The 26689-nt window shown below is 40.7% G+C and overlaps 1 protein-coding gene across 2 annotated transcripts in view; it reads right to left on the bottom strand.

Moving 5' to 3' along the window:
- Positions 1-4162: 4162 nt before the first annotated feature.
- Positions 4163-26689, bottom strand: part of tmem37 (transmembrane protein 37) — a 30974-nt gene continuing 8447 nt past the window's right edge. Inside the window, exons 2-3 of one of the 2 annotated variants that reach the window (XM_055638575.1) lie at positions 19309-19347; positions 4163-6546 (exon numbers count right to left, since the gene is read on the bottom strand). In XM_055638575.1, the coding sequence (XP_055494550.1) occupies positions 5974-6546; positions 19309-19347 (612 nt within the window). In that variant the 3' untranslated portion in view covers positions 4163-5973. Of the gene's footprint in view, positions 6547-19266; positions 19348-26689 lie in introns of both variants that reach the window. The other variant, XM_055638574.1, reaches the window with a different exon arrangement.

A 26689-nucleotide genomic window follows, 5' to 3' on the forward strand; every position in this document is an offset into this window, starting at 1 on the left:
GGACTTTGGAACGGAAGGTCATGTCTGACTAACTACATAGAATTCTTTGAGAGTTACTAGGGAATATTGATAAGGGCAGTGTGTTGGTTGTAACCTGCATGAATTTTAGCAAAGTATTTGACAATATCCTTCAAGCTAGGCTTGTCAATAAAAGTAAGTCCCAAATTTTGACAGAAATTGAAGAGCTTTGAATGGCAAGTATTTTTCTGACACCAGAACGATTCTATAGCTCCGTTATTTTAGGGTCGTAGAGTCACACTGCATGGAAATAGGGTCTTCAGCCTAACTCTTCCACACCGACCATGCTACCCATCTATGCTATTCTTAGTTATGTCCCTGTTAAAATGTCCTTTAAATGCTTTACCTGCATCAGCTACTTCCCCAGGCAGCTCATTCCATATATGCACCACCCTCTGTGTGAAAAAGCTGCCCCTCACATTCATATTAAATCTTTCCTCTCACAGCTTATACCTATGCCCTCTTGTTCTTGATTCCTCAATCTGGGAGGAAAGCTATGTTCCATCACCCGATCAATGCCTCTCATGCAGGGCCGGCCTTAGGAGGTGCGGGGCCCAATTGGGAACCATTTTGGTGAGCCCCAGGTTCCCAGCCAAGGTCTGTAGAATCACAGAAATATAAATAAAGTCTATTATAGACTTTATATCTCTATGGTAGAATGGAAAGTAATCAAAATGTGTACTTAAAATGTACGCTTAAAAAGTGCATTTGAGTTAATGGACCAAACAGATCTAAGCTACATCTATATATATGTAACAAAAAAGTCTGTCTGTTTGTCTGTGTGTCCGCACGAGAATCTCGGAAACTATTTTACCGATCTGGACCAAACTTGGCATGGATAGCAAGTGTCATGCTCCAAGAAATAAAGACAAGCTGCCCTACCTCTTGCAATAACTCAATGCTGGCAATATCCTTGTCAATCATTTCTGCACTCTTTCCACCTTAATGGCATCTTTCCTCAATGTCTCTTGTTATCCAAGGTTCCCCACTCCTGCTGGCCTTGCCCTTCACACTCACTGGAACATACAGCACATGAACCCTGGCTATATCACTTTTAAAAGCCTTCCACTTGTCACACATCCTTTACCCACAAATATCTCCCTAATCAACTTTTGCAACCTCCTGTCTAATCCTGTCAAAATTAACTTTGTTAATAATGTTGTCTAAAAACAGAGATGATAAAGGAAATTGTTGATGATACAAAAACAAACTGTGTAATTAACGTGGGGAAGAAAGTATTGGTGGTCTTGTCAATGGCACAGAAAAATGTAATCCAGATAACTGAGGTAGTGGTTTTGCGGTGGATACCAAGTGATGAAAGAAACAACGGACCAGTTGGTGTATAGGTACAGATCCTTAAATGATCACAGGGATGGTCAATGAGATAATTAAAAAGACAGTTTGATGCTTAGTCTCTCAGAATGATCATGTTAAAACTGTATGCAACACAAATAAGACGGTAACTTTCGTACTGTGTTTAGTTCTTTTCATGTTCCAGGAAAGACACGATTGCACTGGAATGGATGCAAAGGAGGTTTAAAAGGAACTACAAGGATCAAAATCAGTGGGCCACAGTTTTAAAGTAATTGGCAGAAAGATAAGGGAGGTAGCTATCAACAAATGCATCCAGTGGGTCAGTAGGGATCCAGACAGCACTGGCTGAAGAGGTGGAAGGTGCAGAAACCCTTGTATTTATACTAACAGAGCCATGACCCACAGAGCTATTAACCAAGTGTGGGAAAATGGGATTAGGCTGGAGAGCTCCTTCACAACAAATATGGACAAGATTGACCTCTTTCTTTGTCATAATGTTGCATGATTCCAATAACTTGGGCGGCACAGTGGCACAGCTGCAGAGCATCTGCCTAACAGCGGCAGATACATAGAAAATATGTGTGGCCCTTCGAGCCATTCAATATGATCATAGCTGATCATCCAAAATCAGTAGCCTGTTCTGACTTTTTCCCCATATCCCTTGATTTCCTTAGCCCTGAGCTAAATCTAGCTCTCTCTTGAAACCCAGATTTGATCCGGCCTATGGATGCTATTTGTACATTCTCCCTGTGACCGCGTGGATTTTCTCTGGGCGTTCCGGTTTTCCTCCCACACTCCAAAGACATACAGGTTTGTACGTTAATTGGCTTTGGTAAATACTGTAAATTGGCCCTAGTGTGTAGGGTATTGCTAGTGTATAGGTGATCGCTGGTCAGTACAGTAGATCACTGGTAGACTGAAGAGCCTGTTGCCACGCAGTACCTTTAAAATCCAAACTAACTCAAAAAATATTATGGGATTTTCATAATGGGTCCGTTAGTGGTGAATGCAGAGCTAAAATCAACAAACACGATCCTAGCACAGATCCCCTGGTGGTCTAGGTGCTGAACGATGAAGTGCAGGCCCAGGTTGACTGTATCATCCACAGATCTATTGGCCCGATATGCAAACTGCAGAGTTTGTGATATTTTTCAGCTTGGCCAGCACAAGCCTTTCGAGTGTCTTCATGACTACAGAGGTCAGTGTGACAGGCCTGTAGTTATTAAGACAAGTAATCCTTGCCTTTTTGGGTACAGGGACAATAGTGGAGACTTTGAAGCAGGCAGGGACAGTACATGTTTGCAGGGAATGGTTAAAAAAGTCTGTATAGACTGGTGCCAGCTGTTTGGCACAGACCTTAAGAGTAGTAGGGGAAACATTGTCAGGTCCTGGAGATTTCCAGCTTTTTTGTCCTCTGAAAAGCCTCTCCACCTCCTCTATTTTTATTGTTGATATTGGATAAGTGATGTTGTGCAGCACAGAGGGTGTGGGTGATTGGGTGTGAAGTGGTGATTGGAGGGGGGCGGGTGTAGAAGGGCCCAGTCTTTGCAGACTGAGGGCAGGCTGTGAGTGGATGTGAAGTGTTGGTTGGGTTGGGAAATGGTCCAGTCTTTTCATACTGGAGTCTTGCCTTAAGTGGGTGTGAAGTGATGAATGGGAAGGAGAGGGTGCAGGGTCCATTCTTTGTAGACTGGGGTCTGGCTGTGTTGATTGGTGAGGGGAGGGGGGAAGTAGTACCAGGGTTACGTTTCTGATTTTCAAACCTACAGTAAAACTCATTCAGGTCGTTGGTCAGCTGACGATTGTTCAAAGAGCTTTCCTCTTGTAGCTGGTAATTTCTTGCAAGCCCTTCCAAACTGAAGAAGATTCACTAACTGAAAACTTGCTCCTCAACTTCTCAGAGTACCTTTCCTTGGCAGCTCCGTTTTTTCTTCTCAGCTTGTACTTGGCCTGGTAAATAGCAGGAAACCTCGTATCACTTTGTACTATTCATGCACATTCAGCAACTTTGGTTTCTAAGATATGATAGTACTTCAGCAGATTGCAAAATCGACACCCCTGAAATTCATTGTGATAATGTTATATTCTGTGGTAAAATGAACTAAACACTACCCAAAATCTAACCCATTTCAGTTAAGTATGTTTTTAATTGTATTGTATTGTATTCAAATTTATTGTCATTGTCTCGAGACAACGAAATGAATTTCCCTTACAGGCAGTATCATAAAAAAAATAATTAAAAAATAAATAAATAATAAAACCTATTAAAAATAAAATTGAAATTGAATTAAAAAAAAAAAAAAGCACAAACACAGAAAGTCCACGACACAACATAACATAAATGGCACCAAGGTGAGGATGGCACCATAGTCCAGCCAGCCTCCCCTCCGTGTTCATCCATGGTCGGGGCCTTCCGAGCACCCGCAGTCGCCGCCCCATGTGGCCTGATGTTCAGGCCCTCACGCCGAACCCCGACGGTCAGCATCCTCCTCCTCAGCGGCCCGGAATTAACAGTTTATGTTAATTAATACCATATCTTAATGCACTGAAAACTATTACAAAAGGCGGAGTTTCATTTCATTAGATATTAATTATTGAAAGAAATTTTAAGAAAGATTTTTTTAATGATTTATTTTCTCTGCATTTCCAATGTCAACCTTTACTCTCTCCCCATCCCCCTCCCACACATGTCTAAGTTTAGCAAAACATTTGTTTTGTTACATGCAGATTCATAGTATAATTGCTATAAATCTTTCATGAAATGGTACAAACAAGGAAGGAATTCAATAAATGCACTTCAATTGAGAAAAGATCATGAAGGTAAACAAGGTGGGCTGCAATAAGTTAATTTTATATTGAAGTACAATTCCCCTGTATAACTGCATAACTGCATTACATTTAAAGTAAATTAACGACACAAAAAAACTAGCTCCTAAGTACTCTTACATTGGCTTTGCCTTGCTCAGTGTCTAACAATATTGTTAAACTGTATATCAAACTGACAAGGAATTTTTCTGAAAAAGCACTTTTCTCCTTTGATGGCAAAACATCCAAGTCATTCAAACAAAAACTTTACAAGTGCATAGCATTGAAATAGTTGGGGAATGAAGATATCATGGTTTCCCAGAACCCACAAAAAATCTCAGTATATCCTGTGAATGGTCGATTTTAATTAAAAGTAGTTATTTATGAAGTGCAATGTCATTGTAAAAGATTTGAATGTGATCCATTGCTTTTGAAAACCAATGTGTAAAGCTGAAATTTGCTATTTTGGGCTTACTGCATGAATCGGTTCAGTTTTTAGTCACAATATAAACGAGAAAATGCAATTTTACAAATGTATATTTTCATGTTAACCATTTTGTGCTTAAAGTTTATTTCTGAAATGTACGTGATCAAATCAAGGAACATCCACAACAATGTGTGAATATTACTAAATGCTTTTATTGAATAATGATTTGTACAGTCTATAGTTAGCAGAGATTCTATTAAATTGTCTTGTGTAAGTCTCAGACAATACTATTCAACTAATTACATTAAAACCAATGTTTCCGTTTTATCCCAGTGTTATTTTGCATGATTTCTTTCTTGTATGGTTATTATTTTTATCTTGCAAAATGAGCATCCATATAATCATTCAGACTGCTATGTAGCTGGCAGGGTGCCACATGACACAATCTCATCAGAATGTCAAGGTGCATGCTGTTGACCACAATATTTCTATCATATGGGATAATTTCTTCTATGCCCCATTATCGCATTGACAGCATAGATAATGAAATGAATCTGTTTTATATCAGCATTACAGGCCTTGGATGACAGATATAGTTTAGTGAGATTTGGAGCAAAAAAATCTCAGTTCTACCCCAACAATGTGCCTCAACACAATTTCAGAGGAGCACCTGCACTGCATCAGTATCCATTCAACTAATTCCCTCAGCTATCAGTCATTTCCAAACATTCTCAGGGATTCAGTCAATTTAATGTCAACTTGTGGACATTTTACATTGTAAACTATCCCCAAAAGGGTTGGTTTAAGATTTTCCACATTCATTTTACTCAATCAATGAAGAGAAATCTTTCATCCAGCAAGTCTGTGTTGGATTCAAATCCAAATCCCAAGAAAGTTAAAACCATAATGTAGTAAACTATAGTGCTATAATGCATTATACAGTTGTTTTTTGTGAAGCCATGATCCCTTTAAAAAAAATCTTCAAGTGAGGAAATGTTGAGAATGAGGCATTATTTCAATGTTAAGATAATAATACTTCCCACTTACCCAGTCCTATTGCCGAGTTTAGTAGAAACAACCAATTGTATGATTGTTTTTTAATTGCAATGAATGAAGAAATTATTGTCAGTGTTATTTTAAGCAAAGTGAATTAACAAGCCTCCTCCCCCACAAACACATAACCTCACTTAGAAAATAATTTTTAGCTGTTTTCTGTATCAACAATTATTGATTCATTGTAGAACAGAAAATAGAAACATGACTTCATATTACAATATAAAATAAGAAAGAAAAGCAAAATGAGTTTTTAGTAAATTTTACCGAGATGCTAAAACAACCTAAGCATAATTTAGTTCCATTTCACATTTACAGAGTTCAAAACTTATTTATTTTTACAGAGATAAGGATAATTATACACTTGCTAAACTATCTTCAACTACAGGCATCATGCTGTAAATTTGAAGACCACTAATACTGCTGAGGAAAAAGAGGAAAGTGGCAATGAATTCACACCAGAATGTTAAAGTGAAACCTGTGAATGTAATAAAGTCCCGCAACAGAATGACAAAGGTCAACATGCCCAAAGATGTCACGGAGAAAGATAGTAAAGTCAGTCCTGAGCCAAATGCCCATTTGCGCCTGGCGTTGGGATCTTGACAAAGCTGAGAAGTAATTAGCATCTCCAGACCAAATATTGCCAGCACCACAGCAAGAGTGGTGGTAATTCTTATGAAAACTAGGCCAGTGTATAAGCCATTGACCTCAGCCACACTGATTTCAGTTGTGCATTCAGCCTTGTGGTCAAGTTGTAAGGTGCAGAAATGCCAGAGTCCAAATATCTTCGTGTCTGCAAACAGCCAGTGACCATCGCACACAGAAATGGAGGACAGAACAATTGCTATTGCCATGCAGAGAATTGTAAGACTCCTGACAAATACATCTAGCATTGATCGTCCAGTCTTCCCGCACTGGAGGCCCTGAACCTATAATGAAATAACACATTATTAAGAAGAACATATTTTCAGAATTCACATTGAATTAAACGTTATTTTTTACTATCACATAAATAATAGTTCATTCAGCTTTCTACATGGAGTCTTACTGCATCTTGGAGAAATTTGAGACAAGAGCATCCCAGACTGTGCGGTGATCATTTACTCTCTAAATGGTTTTACAAAAAACTCTTATATAATAAGCAGTTAAGTAGTTCAGTTGTTGTGACAGGCCTTGATAGTAAAGCAATAGACAAAAGCATTGATTTTACTTGTAATTATATATAAATAACAATCTGATGACAAAATTTGGACTTAATAAGTGTCATGAACATTTCCCTAGACTACATTATGCAAGGAATAGTAAACTTATTTTGTGCTCACTTGAATGAAGTAGATTAGTGTTGGAGAGTCAAACTCTATCAACCTTGGGCTCCCAGTTGACTCATGGATGAAAAGGACTAGCCAACAAGTGCCCCGTCTGAATACGGTATTCTAGAGTCTGAGATGATAATTAGTGATTTTAAAAATTCAGTTGGACATCAATTCGAACACAACTTCAAGGTGTCCTTATTTATGGGCTGCTTCTGACCTGGATTCTTGTTTGGCTTCAGTGTTTCCCAGTGAAAGTGAGGGCTAATATTCAATAGACAATAGGCGCAGGAGTAGGCCATTTGACCCTTCGAGCCAGCACCGCCATTCAATGTGATCATGGCTGATCATCCACAATCAGTACCCCATTCCTGCCTTCTCCCCATAATCCCATGACTCTGCTATCTTTAAGAGCCCTATCTAGCTTTCACTTGAAAGTATCCAGAGAACCGGCCTCTGCCACCCTCTGAGGCAGATAATTCTCAGAACATGAAATGCATATTTAAACAGGGGCTACAGTTTCTGTCAGATTCAAGTGTATTTCAACTCAAGCTTACACACACAGTACATCAGTTAGTTTGTTCCATAGGTTTATTCAATCCGAACTGTACATTCACAATGTTGTGAGCATTTGGTGTTTTCTCACTTAACATCACACATAACATTTCTTAATTTAACAAACTGCTAATGTTCTTTGTAAATTAGTATGAAGAACGATTCAGACCTATAACATTGCCTTCCCTCCACAGGTGCTGACTGATCTGCCATGTTCCTCTAACACTTTATGCTTTGCTGATAATTTATTCTCCAAGGAGATAACAACTTTCAGTTAGCATATTAACCATTTTTCATCTAGGTCCTGTTGTTACACACATTAGAGTTAACTTTGCATAAAAGTAACTTTAAAAGCAAAATCATTATAAAACACATTCTATGAAAAATGTTTAATCTTTTTTGTAGAGGGACATTGTGGAAATGTGAATTTGTACATCTGGATGGGTCTTGTTAAGGCTGAATGTTTATTGACCTTTACCAATTGCAGCAGAAATATTGCTTCATGGTCAAGGTTTAGTTTAGATAGTACTGCTGCAGTTCCACACTGCTGATGATATAATTACATCCAAGAAGGTGTTTGAACTATCTGATTTGAGTGATGTAGAACTGACAGAGATTTGAAACTTTACCAGCTCGTTGTTACTTTCCTTTAAAAATATACAAAACTGTATGAACTTGCTGTCTTTTAGATAATGATCATACTTCGCTGTTGGAGGGAAATAATAGAAAACTGATTCTGAAAATGTTTGTTCTGAAAAGATTAAATATAAAATGTAAAGGTTTTAAACTTTACAATTAATATAAACTAAACAAGATTTTCTTGGCTCGGGTTTACTGTGATATTCAATTAAATCATTAGTGAATGCTCTCCACTGACCTCCGCTCCCCAAACTATCCCCGTAGTCTACAATTCTCCATGTACAGACATTTTTTTCTAATCCCATTTTGCATGAAATCACCAAAAGACTATCTATCTGCTGCCTTCTGCAATCATGAAATCTAAACCTCTGAATGAAGAAAACTTCTCGTTTTGTTACTAAAATTGTTGATATTAATCAGTCTGTGATTCCTAGATTTGCACCCAAGTCAGAGGGCACATTTCTTAAACACCAACTCTGTTAAACTATGTTTTACATGTTTCGATGAAATCACCTCCCGTTCTTCAGAACTCTGATTATTGCCCTGGTCAACTCAATCTCTCCTCATTGGACAATCTGTGAAATCATTCCCAAATTCAGTCCATAGAAACATAGAAACATAGAAAATAGGTGCAGGAGTGGGCCATTCGGCCCTTCGAGCCTGCACCGCCATTCAGTATGATCATGGCTGATCATCCAACTCAGTATCATGTACCTGCCTTCTCGCCATACCCCCTGATCCCTTTAGCCACACGGGCCACATCCAATTGTCTGATTGAGAACAGATGGAAAATAAAAAGAGTGTGCATGGTTTGGGAAGACATGGTTGCAGCAAGGGCAATCAAGTTTTTAAATATCAAGCTCCAGAAGAAAAAAATATTTGTCAGCTCAGCAAGTCTAAAAATGCCACAGTAACAGTTGGCTGATAAACCTTATCAAGTCTCTGCCTGGTTTTACTACTTGTACAAAGGGTTTATTTTATGATGGCTGAATAGTCTCACTTCAAACTTTTGAATTTGTTAATTATTCACCAAGTTGGTGCTGACAACAACAAGAACCATTATGAAGAAAAATTGCACAAAGTGCTGGAGCTGTACTGCTCCATGTTCCCTGTTCTATGATTGTGAACTGTGATGATGTAACAAGAGAATCATGGTGTCTATAAGTGAGACTGCTGTAATGTCTTAAAACTTGGAAGAAAGAAACTTTACTCACAACTTTACCCCCCACCTTTGTGAAGAAAAGGACGTTGGCAGACCTTGAAGATGGTGTGATCATGATTCCTCTCTAAAAAGGAGATACATCCACCATAACAATAGAAGGACCTTCCTCACTGCCTTGGAGATCAACAGAGTCCTCCTCGCACAGCTTCGCATCACAGCCTGAACTATTGTCAGTTGTTGCCTCAGAGGTCACTATCATGGAAGTGCAAAATACTTCCCAGTTCACAAAAGTCTTCCAGGGGACCCACACATATTCATATTTGCAAGAAACCCATGTGGATATTAGGTATCTCTCCACCACAGAATATTTGCCATTGTTTAAGCACTGTGTAGAAATACCAGAGTAAGAAAATATAGGGTTCTGGACATAGATGTGCTTAAAAAGAGAGGACAACATTTTGGCAATGAGATTTATCACTACTACTATAATCCCTATTAGCCTAAAGAGAACTCTGAAAATGTTAAATGGAGACACAAACTCAGAAGGAGGCCTATAATGGTCACTTCTGTTGCTCAGGGCTGCCTCCTTGAAGATGGCAGTCCTGGATAAAGTATTAAAGGCAAAGGAATCAACCAGGTTCAGGAAAATACTATCCATCTATCCATCTCTAAAACTGTGATCTTGTGCCCTTCCAGTTTTGCATTTTTTTCGAATTGCGCATAAATGGTACACGATAATGCTATGATTTTTCACCACCTTACTCACCATTCTCCTGTGCTACAAGGACACCAAGTTTTGTTCTGATCAATGGTATATTTAAAAAAAGTTATTAAGGTTTAAAAGTCTTTAAAAACGTGCATACGCAGGTTGGTCTTCTCTCCTGTCAGTCCCCGTCATGCTGAATGGTCTCCTTTCCTGTCAGTCGCAGGGACGGCGACACCCCTTCCTGCACCATCGCCTCACTGATTGGCTGGGTCCGCTGTCAGTCACGGGCGGCGCTCGCCTCGCCTGACAAGGAGAATATAAATCTGAAGGAACAGAGTTGGAGCTGCGTCTGTAAGCGCCTCCATGGTGCTGAGTGGGCGTACGGCTGAGCCCACTTCACGACCTCCATGGTGCCTAGCCACGGGCGCCATCAGCCGCTTCATCCAACCCGGGCTTCTACCCTTGAGGCCCCGGCCAGGGTTCTACGCGGCGATCCAAGAGGCATCGAGACCACGACGGTAAGGCCTCGCGACGATGGGGCCGCTGTGGCATCGGGCAGTTGGAGCCACAGCAGCGGTGGGGCCTTGCTGACTTTCAAAATCTGCAGAGATATTTATCTCTTCTTTTTTCATTTTTTTCCTGTCTCATGTCTGGTGGGGGGGGGGGGGGAGGGGGGGTGGTAGGGAGGTGGGAATAGAGGGGGGGGGGGGGCAGTGAGGGTGAGGAGGGATAGATGGATGGGGGAGGTGAAAAGTGGGGGGGGGGGTAGAGGGTGGAGGAGGAGGATAGGGAGGGGAGAGGAGTGAAGGAGGGAGTGACTGAGGATATGGGGAAAGAAGAGGAAGGGATGGGGGGGGGGAGGGAGAGTGGGGGGGGTTGAGGGAGAGGAGGGGATAGGGAGGGAGAGGGGGGAAGTGGGGGAGGTGAGCAGGAAGAGTGGGGGAGGAGGGGGAATAGAGGGAGAGGAGGGGTGAGTGGGGGAGGAGGGGGAATAGAAGGAGAGGAGGCTAGTGGGGGAGGTGAGGAATGCGGAAGGTTGCGATAGAGGGATAGGAGGGGTAGGGAAGTTATGGAGGGAAGGAGTGAATGAGGGTAGGGGAAAGGAGAGGGAGGGACGGATTGGGGAGGGGAGGAGGAGAGGGTAAGAAGAGGGGGAGGGAATGCTGGAGATGAGGGGAAACGAGCTGCACCTGCGCAGTTGGGGGCTCTGCGAGAGTGGTGGAATATTGCGTTGGTGGAACGTGTTGCATTGGGGGAACGGGTGAGTGGTGGAATATGGCGTTGGGGAAGCAGACCCAACGGATCTGCACTTAGTGTTGTGTGGACTAATACTCTTGCTCTAAGACTGCATGGGAATGCAATGTACAGTATCCACTAAATGTAGTGGAAGAAAAAGGTATCAGTAAAATGTAATTATTGTAAACTTTCCTATAAGCTGGACTTTTATTTTCAGAACCGGACAAACACGTGCAGACTGATGCTGATTTCAGGAAATTAAACACTTGGGGATATTATGGCTATTGCAGTCAAATCTGGGGTTTATACTCCATTATTATGCTTAAGGCAACAGAAGATAATAAAAATGTTTACAACACAATCATCTGTGGTTGTCAGATTGCTGGGAAATGACTATTTTGAAATAACAGAAAAGCCAAAAGCAGAAGTTGCTTGCTTGTTTTGCATGAGAATATTTCAACCACAGCACAATGTAGTGCATCTTCAGTACGTCAATGCATTTTAAGTTTAGTAAGGGCTCTTGTGGTGAATACAATCGATTCCTAAATAATATCACAATTCAATTAGAAGTGCACTTAAAGATTAGTTTTCCCTTTACTTAATCAACAAAGATGTTGGTAAACAGAAGGAAACTTGCAAATCACAAGGAAATTTTCACAGGAGTAATTTTGGAAGATGTTACTGAACTACCACAAGATGATATGATGACACTATCTCTCTGCTATTGCATCAGTAAGAGACTTACCTGCTTAATTTTCAATGCACTCCTTACTGCTAGATGCTTTCAAGCAGGAACACATTTAAAATATCAAAGAAATAATAATCTTACGTTAGTACTCAGATTGTTTTAACAAGGTACTATTCATATTCGCCTTTGAAATATGGACTAAACCATTGGCTGTCAATTGCACACCATGTTAGCATACCCAAAGCAAATAATAAATGTAATATCCTAGTTCCATTGGAGATTTACCAAATAACAGTGTGTTCTACTCAGGAAGCCTCCTTTCATTTCTTTTTTTCATTCAAGATTGATATATAGGTTTTCATAATAGTTTTGTTTCTAACTGACCTAGTGTTTCAGGAATAAATAAGGAAGGTACACACATTATTTTAAATCATACCCAATATTAAGGTTCCAGATAACTTTCAATCCAAATTTCAATGGATTTGGTTTGAAGCTCATGGAATTGGAGAAGATACAAGTAATAGTCACACCTAGTAGGACGACGACATAATAAAGGCTTGACCTTAATTCTGATTGGATTCAGTCCAACTAGGGTTAGATCCATGAGCAGAAACTTTCCCCTACAGCAAACCCCATTTCATCCTTTACTTTTAATATTAGTGCTTGTGCACAAACTGAGGGGTGCTGTTTAGTAGCTAAGAGGATATGGTCCAGAACATTTATACCCAGAGTATGAATATGGTTGGAAAATGTTTTGTGTTGTACAGTCTAAACTACGAGTGTAATATTCTTCCCAAGAATTAATTGTACAAGCAAATGATCTCCGGTCCTTGATAAATAATTAAGGCCAAAATAAATACTAGTGTAATACGTTTGAAATATCCATATTTGATAATGTTTTCAACAACACTGCTGCTTCTCCTCACTCAATGTAACTTCCTCTTATCCTTTTGTGTTTTCTAGTCTTACTGAAAACTTGGTTTTGTGATGTGAAGTTGTGGCAATTAGAAAATGATGCACAGCTGGTCTACTCAAAATGTCAACAACAATTATTTGAGGCAATCTAAAATCATTCTATGTGTGGCTGCTGATTCATTTTCTTTTAAATAGCATAATTATACAAAGGCTTTCCAAGGTTTTGTTTATATATTTTTTCCAAATTACAGGGGATCCATAACAAGGTTATGGATGACTTGATTTATGAAAATCCCACTTAAATACTCCCAGACTCTGCTCTCAGTTTATAGTACTCAAATTTCTTCATCAGGAAACAATGTGGAAGTCACCCGTGGAAAAGGCAAATTCCTTCTCCAGGCTCTCCTTTAGGGAAGATAAAATGTTCAGAGGCACTTCTTATTAATGCACATTTAGTGTATAGTTAAACTGCAAATAGATTTATTGCTGATTAGCCGATCTGCTCCTGTCACTCCATCTTGGCTGCATGCAGATAAAATGTTGTCATAATTCAGACACAGGGAAATATAGATGCTGGTTTACAAAAAAATACACTCAGAGCTGAAGTAAGATTCACATTTCATGCCTTTTCTCTCTTTATCTCTCCACCTTTTGTCTTCTTTTCTTCTCTAGCCTGGATAAGGGGTTGAGCTATAAGAGATTCAGTAGGCTAATGGACCTGTCCCATTTAGGCGACTTTTGAGGCAACTGCAGGAGACTAAGCAGTCACCACATGGTCGCCACATGGTCGCCACATGTTCGCGGGTGGTTGCCAGGGAGTTGCCTTCATCGTCGCGAGGAGTTCCCGCATTCTGGGAACTAGTCGCGGCCTCATTATGGTCGCCGCAAATTTTTCAACATGTTGAAAAATTAGTGGCGACTAGAATGAAGCCCCCATGGAGAGTAGCGAGAATTCTCGTGCCATAGGTGGGTCGCCAGGAGGTCCTAGTGGGTTGCCAGGAGGTCGAAGGTTCTCGTAGGTTGTAGCCGGTGCTGACCAGTGAATTTAATTGGCTCATTGGGGGGGAAAAAAAAAGGTAAGTAGTAGTTTTCAGAACCAAGGATAACCGACCGGTAATGTTAATGTCCGCCGAGCTTCACAGCCGTGTTTCTCTGACTTCTTAAAAGTTGTCCCCACTCCTTCTCGCCCCTCTTTCCCCCCCCCCCCTTTTAAAGGACTTACTGTACACTGTGCATTTTAGCTTACAGCACCAACCTTCCTGTTCAGCATGGTGTGTGACTGTATCACAGTGGCTTTGCACCATGTGAATTTCACTCAGCGCTCCCCCCGCTTGCCCTGTCCCCCGCCTGCATAACGGGGTGGTGAAGGAAGCTGTGTGTGTGTGTGTGTGTGTGTGTGTGTGTGTGTGTGTGTGTGTGTGTGTGTCTGTGTCTGTGTGTGTGTGTGTGTGTGTGTGTGTGTGTCTGTGTTCCACTCTGACAGTCGCCATTCCATTTGCCGGTTTTTCAGGCCACTGCCGGCAACGTCTCACCTCTGGCCTTCGTCCACCCATCTATCAAGCAAACCTTCCTCACCTGTATCCACCTATCACTCACCCCCCTGCCCCCACATCACAATCAATCTGATGAGGATCTTGACCCAAAACACTGCCTATTCATGTACTCCAAAGATGCTGCCTGCCCCATTGAGTTCCTCCAGCACTTTGTGTCTTTATTTGTCACAGTTCCCTTACTTATAATAACTATCACCTGTGCTAACCTTTTCCAGTCTATGTTTCATAAATCAGTCCAAAAGGCTAAAGATTTCACATTTGTTTTTAAGGTTTTTTGTTTTTTGTAAATTTAAAACAAACATCACATTACAGGTAGTTCTCAGTAATCCAAGGAGTCCCTAGTTTATCCATACTCCTAACATTAATCCTTAAGAACCAATGAACTCATCATTCATTATATTCTCAACAGTTGATTCCTTCCTGAGTGGTAACATCATATGCAACATAACTTTTAGCATCATGTATTTTTATGCGCAGGTTGCAATTGAAGATTAGCCCAAATCGATTTTGCACAAGAATGTTATTGTTTTGGGGTTTGACCAATGTTTTGTTCCCAAAATTATTGTAGTTCTATTATGTTTGGAAATTAATTGCAGCTTTCCCATCTAATAAGCAATAATTTAAAAATCCCCATTGATTGCAGAAATCTCTTTGTCAGTATTCATGGTGCATTTAGTTTTTAGTAATCAGCATTTATGAAGCATCTGTGTACATGGATTATAGGATAGAAGTAACTGAGGAATCATAATGATAAATCAACATATAAAAGGTGTAATAGAATATTTTGTTTGTTGCAACATTTAGTTACTACTAGACCAAGTGGGTCTGCTCCCCCAGCACAAGATTCCACCACTTCCCCCATTCCCCCAATGCCATGTTGCACTACTCACATGTAGCGCGCAGGTGCAGCTCATTTCTCCTCATCATATGTACTTAAAAGGTCCAGTTTTAGGACTGATTTATTTTTCTCATTGGGGCTTCTCTTTGTTCGGATTCCAGTCGGAATAACTAAAAGATAACTGTGCACTATATCTTTTATATTTCAACAGACAAGATTAATTATGCTTAGACAACTTCCAGGTAGTGTTTCCAAGTAATGTGGCTTGAATTGGCATTAGAGGCAACATTCCTTCTCTCCAGAGATGCTGCCTGTCCCGCTGAGTTATTCCAGCATTTTGTGTCTACCTTCGATTTAAAGATTTGCAATTCTTTCCTACACTACTTGGTTGAAGCTTTTCTCTTCTTAAATTAGTGTCCCTTTGGAATAGCTTCAAGAAGTGTAATGAGTGAAATGTGAATAAAGATTAAGTATCTCGTAAAGTTATCAGCGCTATAGTGGACGGGAGGCACCATTGCTATATTAGAAAATCATCCATAATAGAACCAAACCAAAGTTAAAATTGATACAGAAAAAACGGAAGAACCAGGAAAATTCCTCTGCTTCTAAAAATAATTTGGATGGTTGGTAGCATGTGGCATCCCTCCATTGTTTCGATAACCAACATATCTAAAGTTAAACCAGGCATCACTTTGTAAGCCAGTATTAATATTTTTTCTGTAATAGGTTGCTATGATAATTTGTAAGTTAGCCATAAAGATTGAACTAATTAAATTGTTTAAAGAATGATGTAATAATAGCTTTCTTGTGACATGGAGTTATTTAAACCTCTTCATATAAAAACTCATTATCAAGTAATAATACTCACAGGACTCATTCATGCAGTAAGTAATTAAACTGATAGTTTGGTAATGATCAGTTTGGTAATGACATTGCTTTTATTGGTTCATAATTAAGAGGTTACAACATGAAGTCACTGATGTTCCCTGGCACTGCTACCAACCACCTCCATTCCATAACCGGACTGACCCTGCAAATCGCTAATCACAGCGCATATTCACTGATGTTGAACGGGGGTGTTGTGGGATTGGGGGGTTGTGGGGGCGGGAGGGTGTGTGTGTGTGGGTGGGGGTGTGTGTGTGTGTGTGGGGGGGGGTGTGTGTGTGTGGGTGGGGGTTGTGTGTGTGGGCGAGGGTGTATGTCTGCGGGGGGGGTGTGTGTGTGCGCTGGGGTGGTGCGTGGGGGGTGGTGTGCGGGGTGTGGGCGGGGGGGGGGTGTGTGTGGGCGGGGGTGGGCGGGGGGGGTGCGTGTGGGCGGGGGGGGCGTGGCGGGGGGGCGGGGGGCGCGTGTGGGCGGGGGGCGCGTGTGGGGGGGCGGGGGGCGCGTGTGGGCGGGGGGGTGCGTGTGGGCGGGGGGTGCGTGTGGGCGGGGGGGTGCGCGTGCAGGGACCGACAGGAAAAGAGACTAATCCACGCAGTGCTGATTGGCAGAAGAGATCGATCTGCGCATGTACGGTTTAAGTATTTTTAAACCTCGCCAACTTTTACGACATTCAACCGACCTGAACAAAACTTGGTGCATTCGCAGTACAGGAGAACAGTGAGTGAACTGGTGAAAAATCATAGCGCTATTGCGAACATTTTTTCCGCAAATAGAAAGACCGCTAAACTGGAAGATAACAAGATCAGAGTTTTAGTTATGTACTAAACTAAGTGGGACCCATCGGGTCCCATGCTCACACAGGAGGCCTGGTACCCCAACGCAATATTCCACCTCTCCACCAATTCCAATATTGGTGGCCAGTGGGGAGGGGGGGGGGGGGGCTTTTCGGAGTGCTGTTGTGGGCTGAAGGGAATGGTTTCCAGAGGGCTAGTATGGACATTGCGAGCCGAATGGATTCTTGGGCTGACAGCTCAGTCACTCAAGCCTGGTGTGCTGGCAGCTCACTCACTCACTTTATTCACCAATGGAGTCCTTTAGTTAATTGCTCTTTGCTAAAGTAATTTCAGAAAGTGGTAAACATATTTTTACATAATAAAAACAGAAAATTCTGGAACCATTCCTCTTACTTTATTGCACATGAGTGTGTGAAAAATCATGTGACTGCTAAACTGAAGATAACAAATCAGAGTTTTGGTTATGTACTAAACTAAGTGGCTCACTCACTCACTTTATTCACCAATGGAGTCCTTTAGTTAATTGCTCTTTGCTAAAGTAATTTCAGAAAGTGGTAAACATATTTTTACATAATAAAAACAGAAAATTCTGGAACCATTCCTCTTACTTTATTGCAATGTGTGTGTGAGCATGTCAGCAATGGAAAAATAACTGTAACTGTAGAAACAAGATTTGGTTAAGCCGCTCTATCATAAACTAGTTATTTGCAAAGTAAGTAATCTTGGTTTAGTGCAATAACTCTATTGGGAGCTTTGAGTGCATGGGGGGGGGGGGGGGGGGGTGGGAGGGGGGGGCTGGGGGGGGGGGGGGGGGGGGGGGGGGGGGGTAAATATAAATAGAACACACTCAGAAATGTTTATTGTCTGCAGTAAAATTTGACGTTCTGCTTTTCTTCTAAAATGATATTTCCAGTAGGTGGCACAATTTGATGCAGAAAAACGGCACATCAGGAAATTATAAAGGCGTTGCTATTATTCTGCATTAACAAGTTTTATGCCCAAATCAACGACTTGAAAATTGTACGGAAAAATCACTTTATCATTTCCATAGGTGAGATCCAATAAGAATTGTGTTTTATGGGGAGAGTATCAACGGTACCAATTAATTAACATTAAATATGTGTTTATTTTTACGAATCAGCAATTCCCAGAAATGCATAGAACAGTACAGCACAGGAATGTTTGTGTCAAACATAATGCAAAGTTAAACTGATCTCATCTGCCTGTACATTATCCATACCCCTCTTATGGCAGACAGTAACCAGTGGGGTACCGCAAGGCTTGGTGCTGGGACCTCACCTATTTACAATATACATCAATGATTTAGATGAAGGGATTCAAAGTAACATTAGCAAATTTGCAGATGACAGTAAGCTGGGTGGCAGTGTGAACTGTGAGGAGGATGCTATGAGAATGCAGGGTGACTTGGACAGATTGGGTGAGTGGGCAGATGCATGGCAGATGCAGTTTAATGTGGATAAATGTGAGGTTATCCACTTTGGTAACAAAAACAGGAAGGCAGATTATTATGTAAAGGTGTCAAGTTGGGAAAAGGGGAAGTACAACGGGATCTGGGGAGTCCTTGTTCATCAGTCTAAGGAAGTAGGCATGCACGTACAGCAGGCAGTGACGAAAGGTAATGGCCTGTTGGCCTTCATAACAAGAGGAGTTGAGTACAGGAGCAAAGAGGTCCTTTACAAGCGTAGGTTTACAAGGTTAGTTCCCGGGTTGGCGGGACTGTCATATGCTGAGAGAATGGAGCGGCTGGGCTTGTATACTCTGGCATTTAGAAGGATGAGAGGGAATCTTATTGAAACATATAAGATTATCAAAACTTTGGACACGCTAGAGGCAGGAAACATGTTCCTGATGTTGGGGATGTCCAGAACCAGGGGCCACTGTTTAAGAATAAGTGGTAAGCCATTTAGAACGGAGACAAGGAAATACTTTTTCACACAGAGAGTTGTGAGTGTGGAATTCTCTGCCTCAGAGGGCGGTGGAGGCCGGTTCTCCGGATACTTTCAAGAGAGAGCTAGATAGGGTTCTTAAAGATGGCGGTGCTGCCTACTCCTGCACTTATTGTCTATTGTCTATTTTCCCTGCACTTCTATGTGCCTATCTAAAAGCATCTTAAACACCACTATAGTATCTGTAATGTAAACTCTTCATCAAACGAAAATAGGACAATCAGAATTACAAAATATATCACGGATACAATGCTTGCAGTCATTTTGCTATGTTGCATCTGGTTGTCCTCCAACTATCCATACCAATCGTGTCCCTGTTGTGAACTGTCCACAATACATGTTTGGCGATTAGAGCCTATTAAAAGAGCACTTTAAACAAATCCAGAAATTATTATTTTTATTACCTTAAGCAAGTATTCATTTAGTTTATTGAAAAACATCTTCACCTTTGCTGCTGCGTTGTGGTCATGTGTTCCGCCATTAGTCTGCAAAGGTACAAATCCAAAGGATAATCTTAGTTCATTCTTTGACTTCAAATCTGATCCTATGTTTTCGATGCTTGAGATACCCCCTGTAGATCTCTTATTAAATGTCAAGCCCGATGAAGCATGCCTAGGTTTTTAACAAAATAATGCATGATTACTAGATGGATAATAGTCTATTTATCAATTTGGTGACTGCTTTGGTTTCAAGTTCCTCTTCTCTGCACATTCCTGGCAGACGTCCAAGATAGAATTCTGGACAAAGCCAGAATCCCAGAACAACCACAGTGACACCCATCAAGGCAGCAAGGCTTGCTTGTGACAAAAAGCTGCAGTGAAGTGAGGCAGTATCTCTGTCAACAACATGTAACTCCCTGAGAAGCTCAACACATTCTATGCTCACTTTTAACAGAGTCAATGGAATTATACCATCCACCCCAACAGCCTTCGGTGCCTCGTATCCACGGTCACTGTCGCAGATGACAGATGGACCTTCCTGAGAGTGAACCTTTAAGTAGCAATGTTACAAAATTTTGAGATTTTAAAAATCAAGTCTGTAATTTATCCCATCCGATAAAGCATAAAAAGAAGTTTAATTTGACACCTAATTCACTTTCATATCTTCAGTAAGGTAAGGCCATTTTCATACTCGGAAATAAGCATCTTGTTCCCTATTGCTTTTCCATTGACTGAACACAAAAGCTGTGATCGAGGACAGTCAAAAGCCTATAACTTTATTAAAAATTAAGAGAACTGAAAGAAATGTTCAGTTATTATAGATTGAAGCATTCTGAAACAAATATGAAACAATCTTACTTAGATGACCTGAAATTAAAGCATATAATTAGTTAGTTACCTAATTGTAACTAATTACAAAATTCAATTACTAGATCTAAACATCTATCAATTTCTTAAGAATAGATGAACATTTTTAAATAGCCTAAGTGTCCAAATAACATTCACACAAGAATTCACAATAAAACATGTTTTTTAAATCTCATTGTCATGGATTTATAGACCAAATGGAAGGAATTTAATGTTGAATACCTGTAAATCAATGGCCATTTAAATCAACTTGCGAGTGGGTTTTACTGGAACGGGACCATTTGGAACGTTGTGGTGATTTATACCCCCATATCGGCATGCCGGTTCGTATGGGGACTAAATCGCCGTTTCGCAACATAAAATGTGAACTAAAGGCATCTTAAGAAACACTTTTATACATAAAAATAGACGATTTTCTTTTACCTGTCACTTACATGAAATCCATCCCCGTTGTCGGCGTTTACAGCTTTAGAAGCTGGTTTTAAAATGACTCCAAAAGAAGACACAGGACGGCCGTCGGAACGATTCTTCTGCAAAGCTTGGACTCCGATCAAATATAATCCAGGACAAGGTAAGAGAAAATTGCGTTTTAACCCTGGCCCCCCCCCCCCAAACGTGCCAAAATCGCGCCCACGGCCAGTGGCAGAACTGCAGCGCTGCTGAAGGTAAGTATTGTAACATACCTACTTTAAGGCAACTGGCCCAGAAGTTCTTGGCCATGTCCTCAGGGCCTGAGTGGACCAGCTACACATATCGCCCTACTTCCAGTCAGAGGTTCCGATCTTTCTTTAAGAAGGCCAATATCATCCCGGTGCTAAACAATAACTCAATAGTGTTTATGACTGCAGTCCAGTGGTTCTGACATACACCAACATGACGTGCTTCGATAAGCTGGTCATGATGCACATTAACTCCAGCCTACCAGACAGCCTTAATCTACCATGGTGTGCCTACCATTGCAATAGGTCCATCTCCCTGGCCCTATCAACATCTGGATAAGAAGAACACCTGCATGTATTGACTATAAGACTTCAATCCTATAATCCCAACCAAACTCATCTCTAAACTCTTGACCTAGATATCAGCACTCCCTGTTGCTACTGGATCCTCAACATCCTGACTCATACAACACAATCAGTAAGCATAAGTGACAAAACATCCATCCTTCATGATAATTCTCAACACCCATTCCCAACATGCGTTCTCAGCCCTTCAGTATAGTCCCTATAGACTCAGGATTGTGCGGCAAAATTCTGCCCTAACTTCATTAACAAGTTTGCATAGGACACCACTGCAGGGGGCTGGGCATCAAACAATGACAAGATAGAGCAGTGGAAGGAGATAGAGGTGTTTATAACATGGTGTCGAGACATCATCCTCTGCTTCAATGTCAGAAAGACAAAGGAGCTACTTATTGACTTCTGGAAGAGAGGTGGTACATGCCCCAGTCAGTATCAATAGTGCTGAAGTGTAGATGGTCATGAGATCCAAATTCCTAGGTGTAAATATCACCAACAATTTGTTCTGGACCAACCACAATGAAGCTACAGTCAAGAAAGAACACCATAGACTCTACTTTCTCAATGACCAAAGGAAGTTGGCCATGTCTCCAGCAACTATTACAATCATCTAGAGATTCACTGCAGAAAGCATCATATCAAGATGCATCACAGCTTGGTTTGGCAACAGCTCTACGCTAGACCACTAGAAAATTATAGAGTTGTGGATGTAACCCAGTCCTGCACACCGACCAACATCCCTTCTATTGACTCCATCCACACTTCATGCAAAGACAATTTTCAGATTTTTTTTAACCCTGGTCATTCCCTCATCTCCCATTGGGCAGAATGTTTGAAAGCAGACGCCACTCGATTCAGGAACAGCTTCCTCCCTGCTGTCATCAGACAACTGAATGGTCCGTCATAAACTAAGGCTGCAGTCCTGATCTTTCGACCTACCTCATTGTGAACTGTGCATTTTTTTTTTGCATCTGCATTTTCTCTGTAACAGTAACACTATAATCTTGGTACATTATATTCTGCACTTTGTTTATTTTTGCACTGCCTGTTGTATCTGTGTATTACTTGAGTATACGTATGATTTGACTAGATTGCAAGCAAACAAAGTTTTTCACTATATCTCAGTACACAGGACACTAGTACAGGACAATACCAATTTATCAGTTCAGCTCAATTAGCATAAAATGTTTAGAGATAGCAATTGTGTTGAATAATCTACAAAAAGGTGCTGCTCTAATATATATGGGGATCTCGTACCACATAAACTTGGAAGCACAAATCACTAAACTCCTTATGTTCCAGTTCGAGTGCACAATTCTTTTCAGCTATTTCCTGCAGCCACAAAACTAGCAAGGTAAAAAGTTGTTGACTGATCTCAATAAAGTTGCTTAAATAAATTTAAATCTCTGTGCTATAATCAACATTTTGCACCAGTTAAGATCCAATCATGACTGTTTTCAACATTCCAATAACTAATGATTGATAAACCAGTCCATTTGTGCCAAAGATCTTAATTTCAATACCCATGAGGATTTACCTTTTAGCCATAGCTACCACTAATTTAAATCTTTTTACTAATTTAAATCTTTTTACAAATCTTTTTCAATTGAATGTAGACCTACATTAACATTGGTGTGCCAAAGTAAAGTTTTGTAATAATCATTAAATATGAAAACTTTTAAAAATAATTACATCTTAACTTAGAATGAATTGATCATTTGCAAACTCAGAAATTTAATCAGCTCTGCAGTAAAGTAATTGTGGATGATTAATCAAAATTGGTACATTCAAATAATCTATATTATCATTAGACCAGCAAGCATATTTGTGCTAAATAGTCACCTGAACCATTGGTTAACTGAAGTAATCAAACTTTATCATCATTGTCTCTCTCAATTATCACTTTCTCCAAATTGCAATGTCTTGTGTTCAATATTGAATCCCAGATGGACAGGAATATTGATTAAAAAAAACAATATATCTTGATTGAAAAAAACCAGATCATTTCCCAAAACATTATTAATTCAATAGACTATTATTGAAGCAACAAATTTCTCCTTTTGTACAGCGTACAAATAGATTGTCTTGGTGCCTTGACGCATTAATCCATGTTTTTTTTCAATGAAAAAGTGCGGCAGTGTTTGGGATTATTAATGTTTGTCCTATATTGGTGGACATTAAATAGTGGAGGAAGACACAACATGCTGGAGTAACAGCAGGTGAGGCAGCATCTATGGAGAGAAGGAATGGGCGACGTTTCAGTTCAAGACCCTTCTTCAGGCAGCATCTATAGAGAGAAAGAATGGGCGACATTTCAGGTCAAGACCCTCTCAATTTTACCAACATCTGCAGTTCTTTCTTACACAAAGAGTGGAGGAAGCTCTGCATGACACTGGGTCCACTGCCATTGTCCACTCAAGCTTATTGCTGAAGAAGTGTTGCTCAGTGACAGTGTACGGGCCATTTCTCCAGAGGTCAAGGCAAGGAGAGGGGATTTGACATTTGAGATGTGAGAAAAGGTGTGGGGTAATGAGAGCAGAGGGTCAGAAAGAAGAAAGAGGGAGGGTGGGTTATACCCAGTGCAGGGAAGGAAGGACGGATAAGTAAATGATGGCCTTTAGACTTTTTGAGATACAGTGGCCCTTGAGCCCACCAAGCAATCACCTTGCACACTAACACTATTTTATACATTATGGACAATGTTTTTATATCAAAGCCAATTAACCTACAATCCCGTACATCTTTGGAGTATGGGAGGAAACCTGAGCACCTGGAGAAAACCCATGGGGTCACAGGGAGAACGTACAAACTCCGTACAGACAGCACCCGTAGTCAGGATTGAGCCTGGGTCTCTGGCATTGTAAGGCAGCAATTCTACCCATGCGCTACAGTGCCACCCCTATAAAAGGACTGTAAAAGGTGGAAAATGGACTGAGAAACCGCAAGACGAACGAAACAATAGATGGACGGGAAGGATTGCGAGTGAAAGGGATCATCCGAGGACGAATGGAATTGTCTGATATTAGATTGCATATTGGCTGGCACAATGCGCTTCACCACTCGCAGATAGGTATTAATCTCCAAGCAGCACAGCCTGGTCAAACCAGTCATCTTGATCTCCTTGCCACTAGATCAGATCTCTCACTGCAAACTCCATGTTATAGCTGGTTTGCAACCACTGTCTCATGGCAAATATAAATGACACAAAAGTAAATTTCCACTCTTCAGTATGAAGATTTAAACCTGGAATATCAAGACCCTCAAACACAGCCTCAACAGGGAGAAACCTAACTACTCTCATAGTCCAAGAACTCAGGTGCTTGACATTGGCATTAATGCACAATGGGCAGCAGGTGGCCTTCTTAAAGAATTAGGCTGTGGCTACTTCTGGAAGAGCAAAGGGAAGAAGGGTGTCAACTTCATGGGTGAATTTGCCATGGTAAAGAGCACAACAGGGAGTTTCTAAGGGTATTTCCCCAAGCTCAGTGTCCAAGACTAGTAATCAGAATCTCAAAATAAGGATAGATTATTTAGACCTGAGACAAAGAGAAAAATCTTGAGCAGGGTGCTGAATCTTTGGAATTCTCTACTCCAGTCATTATTGATCGTGGTTTTGATTGTTATCAGATTTCTGGACCTTGGAGATTAGTCATGAGTTATTAAATGGTAAAGCTGGCTTGAAAGGCTGATTGGCCTATCCATATGGCTATATTCATATGGCATATCCATATGGCTATAAATACATACAGACACACACAGACACACGTGTGCCTGTGTGTGTACGTGTATATACACACTACCAGACTAAGTGGGACCCGTTGGGTCCCATGTTCACACGGGAGGGCTGGTCTCCCGACGCAAGGTCCCGCATAAGAATTATATACACCTGGCTGGCAAACAGGAAGCAAAGAGTAGGAGTAAACGGGTCCTTTTCACAATGGCAGGTCCTAGTTTATGGCAGGCACTAGGGTGGGGCAATTCCAATATTAGTGGCCAGACGGGGAGGGGGGCTTTCTGGAGCGCTGGTATGGGTGTTGTTGGCTGCAGGGACTACTGGTCTCCAAAGGGTTAGTATGGACATTGTGGGCCAAATGGATTATTGGGGTGGCAGCTCTGTCCCTCAAGCCTGATGTGCTGGCAGCTCAATCATGGCTGGTGGGCTGGCAGTTGACTCACGGCTATTCCTTGAAGTACCATTTCAAGCAGAGTGCAAGGCCACCAAATTCAAATCCATTTTCCTACCATTTCAAGCAGCGTTCAAGGCCACCAAAATCAAGTGCAGTTTCATACCACTTCAAGCAGGGTGCAAGGCCACCAAATTCAAGTGCAGTTTCATGCCATTCAAGGAGGGTGCAAGGCCACCAAACTCAAATGCAGTTTCATACCATTTGATGCAGGGTGCAACAACACCACATTTGATGCAGGGTGCAAGGCCGCCACATACTAATGCAGATTCATACCATTTCAAGCAAGGTGAAACCACCATGAATCCACCATAAAACCACACAAAACACCACACTCATGACAATGAGATTTAAAAATCATGTTATATTGTGAATTCTTGTGTGAATGTTATTTGGACACTTAGGCTATTTAAAAATGTTAACTTTTCTTAAGAAATTGATTAGATCTAGTAATTGAATTTTGTGATTAGCTACGATTAGGTAACTAACTAATTATATACTTTAATTTCAGGTCATCCAAGTAAGATTGTTTCATATTTGTTTCAAAATGTTTCAATCTACAATAACTGAAAATTTCATTCAGTCCTCATAATTTTTAAAGAAAGTTATGGGTTTTTGACTGTCCCTGATCACAGCTTTTGAGTTAAGTCAATGGACCAGCAATTGGGAACAAGATGCTCATTTCCGAGTATGAAAATGGCCATAACTTTTTTAATACTGAAGATATGAAAGTGAACCAAGTGTCAAATTAAACTTCTTTTTATGCTTTATCTGATGGGATAAATTGCAGACATGATTTTTTAAATCTCAAAATATTGCTAGTATATATATTTTAACATCAGAACCAAACCGTTTTAAAAAGCACGAAAGAACAGTAAATAACAAAGCAGTCCCATTTGAACTACTTTTAATATAATACACAAACTTTGAAGGAAGCTTAAACAAATGTTATTACTTTGAGCATAGGGGACTGAGAAGGTGATAGAAAATCAAGTGAATGATAAGGTTAAAGCGCTCCAGGGAAAGGGGATTAAAATCTAGCAGGCATCCTTTAAGGGGGAAGATTTAAAAGGAGCCCAAGGGGGAACTTTTTCCACACAGAGTGTGGTGGATTAATGGAACAAGCTGCCAGAGGAAATGGTTAAGGCAAGTACCGTTATAACATTTAAAAGACATTTGAACAGGTGCATGAATATGAAAAGTTTAGAAGGATCTGGGTTGAATGTGGCCAAATAGGATTATTTTAGATGGGCATCTTGGTTGGCATGGACAAGTTGAAGGGGCTTGTTTCCGTGATATATTACTCTGAAATGATAA

The sequence above is a fragment of the Leucoraja erinacea genome, chromosome 7 (genome assembly GCF_028641065.1).
Source record: "Leucoraja erinacea ecotype New England chromosome 7, Leri_hhj_1, whole genome shotgun sequence".
NCBI lineage: Eukaryota > Metazoa > Chordata > Chondrichthyes > Rajiformes > Rajidae > Leucoraja > Leucoraja erinaceus.